Source organism: Triticum dicoccoides, chromosome 4B (assembly GCF_002162155.2).
Source record: "Triticum dicoccoides isolate Atlit2015 ecotype Zavitan chromosome 4B, WEW_v2.0, whole genome shotgun sequence".
NCBI lineage: Eukaryota > Viridiplantae > Streptophyta > Magnoliopsida > Poales > Poaceae > Triticum > Triticum dicoccoides.
Window position 1 is genome coordinate 76,267,014 of NC_041387.1, and position 4,698 is coordinate 76,271,711.

At 43.4% G+C, this 4,698-nt stretch overlaps 1 protein-coding gene across 1 annotated transcript; it reads right to left on the bottom strand.

Moving 5' to 3' along the window:
• Positions 1-656: 656 nt before the first annotated feature.
• On the bottom strand, positions 657-1,192 carry LOC119293375. Its single transcript, XM_037571871.1, has 2 exons — positions 962-1,192; positions 657-881 (listed from the first exon to the last, which is right to left on the bottom strand). Exons 1-2 carry the CDS (start codon positions 1,124-1,126, stop codon positions 708-710), a joined length of 339 nt encoding a protein of 112 aa, XP_037427768.1. The 5' UTR covers positions 1,127-1,192; the 3' UTR covers positions 657-707.
• Between the last annotated feature and the right edge of the window lie 3,506 nt (positions 1,193-4,698).

Here is a 4,698-nt window from a genome sequence, read left to right on the forward strand (position 1 = left end):
ATCATCACCTATTCGTTCTCTATTTTTTTGTAAACAGGGAAATTTCTAAGAGTTATCAGTCCTGCACTCTGTTGCCTGTTGCAGCGGGTTGGTGTGGCTCCGTGTGGCGTTGGTGTTCCCCTGTGGTGTCAACGTGATACCGGCCGTGCGGCGGCCCGTATCCTCCATGGTGAAGCGGCTAAGAACATCTTCAGTAGCACCTGCTATTGTGTTCTATCCCCCTGTCGATGTGAACGTCAGTCTCCCAGTGAAAGAATTTTTGGTCTTATATGATACAATGTGTTGTTTGATCCTTGGTGAGGCCGTGTCAGTCTCGGTGTGTGACGTACTAGCAGTGTGCTTGCTATTAAGTGTGATGCTTATCTCATCCCGAGATTTCCACTGCTGTTTTACAGTGCTTTGATTTTTCCAGGGAGACTTATTTGTTGAGTTTCTGTCTGGAAACGAAGAGCGCAACCAGCACATGCCATCATTCACCATTGCACCGACATTCAACTAGTCTGAACGGCTAGAGAGATGCATTGGAGACTCATCAGCTGCAAAACTTAGGCATGTTTGGCTGCCATACACTTGTACACACTGCCATATTTTCATGCCACAAATCTGGGTAATGCCATATATCTTTCTTTCTAGCGGCTAAATTGATCGCTACACTTGTGGTAAAAGCGAGCTAGCTACCAAATAAATCAGTGAAACACGGAGGTAGATTATGCCGGAGGATACGCAGGCTGTGTGCTGAACATGTGAAACACGTTGCCGACACTCAAGGCCATCACTACCAGCAGAAACACCATGAGCGGTCTCGTTTCGGCGTCACCGTAGGCGTTATAGGCTATCCTCATCTGATTCACCATGCACAGCCACACAACGGCCAAGAACCCCTGCAGAATTCAGTTAGTTACACCGCGCAAATTCAGTTTCAAGTAGCACATCGACCGCATCACGACTGGTAGGTAGTTACCTGGAAAAAGCGCCGGCAGCCGGACGTTTCCACGCCCCCATCATCCGCCGGCGACGCCGTGGCGCGTTCTTCGGGTACGCCCTTCTCGACGTCCAGCAGCGGCGCCTCCTCTGTCGCCTCGCAGCTGGACGCGTTGCACGGCGTCGAGGAGATCCACTGTGCCATTGGGGGAAGAGAGACGGCGACGAGCGGGGCTTTACCCTAACTTTTTCCACACACGAGTTTACTCTGGAAACCTAAATCGAATCGCGTGCGAGTTAGTATCGGAGACGTGAGCACCGTGTAAATAATCACTGTATTTCTCAATTAGGGCTTTAAATACGCACGCATGGGAGGAGATAAGAGGCAGCTGGCAGGGCAAACAAGGAAAGTTAAGATGATCAAGTAAGGGGGTGTTTGTTTACATGGACTTTTTTATATAGGGACTAGAAAAAGTCCCTCTTAAAGACTTTTTAACCTAACAGAAAGTATTATTAGGGACTAAAAAGTTGCTTTTGAGGACTAAATGAAGAAGACTCTCAAGGAGAGTCTTTTTGCGGACTTTTTGAGACTTTTCCAACAATGTCCCTCCCTGCATCCATTGCCCCGCCGCCCCATGGTGTTGTTTTTTGTTATTTTTCTGTATACTAGAGGTAACATGGTCATTTAATAACCTCTAGTGAGAGACTAGAGACTTTTTAGTCCCTGAAAACAAACAGGGTGAGACTTTTTAGGGACTAGAGACTTTTTAGTTGGGACTAGAAAAAGTCCTAGGACTTATGAACCAAACATGACCTAAATCACGCAGAACGTATATAAGGGATAAAAACAAAACCTTGGTTCAGTTTTTTTCTCTCTCTGAACACTGTACAATGGCAGGTACTCATATACACGTACATACATTTACCCAGAAATAAGAACCTAGACAGCCACCAGACGCTCACAGCGATTTGGCACATTCGGCCGTCCATTTTGTTTTCTTGATGCGATCTGGGCCGTCGGATCAAGCCACTGGAGGACTTCGGCCGTTGGATCGAACTGGAGACCCTGTAGCAATGAATAGTTAGCTCCCGCGGTAAAAGATCTTGTGCCACTACGCGTGAATTCGTGCCGCGCCGAGGGTATTTTTGTCTTTTCACGTGTCGGTCCATTGAGTGTTGGTTGCTGGTTGGCCCGTGGTTGGATGAGACGAGGGAGGGCGACTGCTGCCTCTTCGTGCTCCCATTCGCCTCCCACCCCCCTCGCGCATTCATCCTCTCGCCTCCCTCACGCCGCCACCCCTTCCTCCTCACCTCCCTTGTCCCGCCCTCCCAGCCATGTCTCTTCTCTCCATCGCAGGTCGTGAAGCCGCTGCACTCCTAGTTAATTATGCATGTAATTGTTTATTTTGGTGTGTGCAAATGTCATGTCTGCACTAACCACCTATGTAATTAGATGTTTAATTTGGTTATGCAATCATGTCCTTATAAGTATATCAGTTTTGTTAAAACATATCTACGATGTGCCATAAGTGCAACTATAAGTTGTTGTTCTGTGGACAGAGCAAATCACATTGCACACGTACCAAATTAGGGAACACGTTGGTGATGATTTCATCAATCGTTGATAATTGTATACCAGCAAGCGTTTGCCCACAACACACACGACTTATTAACAGCAATCGTCTGTGTTATTATCGGTCACCGCACACATTTCTAATTACGGACATGTTTGCCGTGTATCTCGCACATCTTGTTAAGTTGAGCTGTTTCTGTTGTCTTGGCTGATCGCAAACAGTTCATCCGATTGAACTATATGCCGTCTATCACACACACCTTGATTTAACTGGCTGTTTCTGTTGTTTTCGCTCATCGCAAACACTTTATCCGAGTGAACTGTATGTCGTCTATCGCACACACCTTGATCTGACTGACCGTTTATGTTGCTTTCGCTCATCGCAAACACTTTATCCGAGTGAACTATATGCCGTGTATCGCACACACCTTGATCTGGCCGACCGTTCTTGTTGTGTTGCCTAATCGAAAACAATTCATCCAAGTGAATTGTATACCGGCTATCGCACACACCTTAATATGGTTGACTGTTTCAGTTTTTTGGCTCATCGCAAATAGTTCATATGGACCAACTGTATGCCACGTATCGCACACACAACTCTAATCTGAATAGTGTTTGATGTCTCTGTCATCGCACACAGTCCATCTTATTAGAGACGGTTTATTATAACATCGTTTGCGATTAATGCATCGCTCACAGTTTGGTCAAAGGGTCTCTGATTCATGTGTCGCGATAGCAGCACCCTACAGTGGTGAATATTCACTACTTTTATATCTCTTAACATGCATGCATGTAAAATCCTACATATATTAGTTCTCTCAACATGCATACATCTCATTTCATCGACCTACTATTTTTAGTTTCTCTGAACATACATAAGAAATATAATATAGTGCAACAAATTTGACATGGGAGGAGTCCGTAAAGAGATATCTAAAGGATTGGAGTATCATCAAAGAAATAACTATGGATAGGGGTGCGTGGAAGTTTGCTATCCATGTGCCCAAACCATGAGTTGGTCATAAGATCTTATGGATTTCGCCTCTAGCCTACTCCAACTTATTTGGGACTAAAGACTTTGTTGTTGTTGTTGTTGTTGTTGTCGTTGTTACATAAGATTTTGTTACATAAGAAACATAACTTTTATTTCATAAATATTTTACAACTATTAAATAATCAAATACAATAAATCATATGTATTTTTAATTTACATGGTCGTATTCAATTTCAAGACAACAAAATCTCATTAAAATAGTATAGTGCAACCAATTTTCGTGTGTCCCACGCGCATGGTATGATCTAGTTTGTACAGTCTGCGCTTCCTAAAGTACTTCTTCCGCAAAGAAATATAAAAGCGTTTATATCACTAAAGACGTTTTTATATTTTTTTACGGAGGGAGTAGTCAAGGTACTAACTAAGATTAATAAAGAAGACTATTGCGGCATAATTCGGAGAGGTGTTATTGGCATTGACACGTAAGTTGAAGAATATTAGACAGCATGGTAACCGCTTCATATCAGTCTCAATTCAGTGGATCACTTTGTGTGATGTACCAGCAGCGTGCTTTACTATGTGATGCTTATATCAATACAAATGTTTAAATCAATATACTCCTTTAGTCTCAAAATAAGCGACTCAACTTTATACTTACATTATACTAGTAAGATGCCTGTGTTATGCCACGGAACCAGATGGAATGAGGTGAGGGGTAAAGTACGGAACCAAAAATAAGACAGAGATTTTTTAGAGAGTAATCACATTAAACAAGAGTCTTTGTTGTTCAATGACACCCCTAACACAATAGGATTTATGTGGAGCCACAAAATTAGTAAGAGTTCGTCCCGTACAAATTAGGAGGCTTTTAATGCAGAGTTGGTATTCAGAAGCATGCCACAAAATTGTAAGATCTGACATCGACATACCCGAGGGTGGGATGATCTTATACGGCTACCGCCACGCATTTTTGTATCTTGAAATACCAATACTTACTCATACACCACCATAATTTGGCCATCAAACATCCATCCATGGTTTTCCACGTGTTTCATAATCCTTTTCTCTCACTAGATGACTTGTTGCGCCAACGGCGCAAAGGCCGAGAGGGAGCCAAGTATTGTGAGAATATTAAACACCCAAGTCGAAAACCAAATGTGGCCAACACTCCCTCATCCTTTGCTTGGAAGACGCATTTTCTCACCGGATC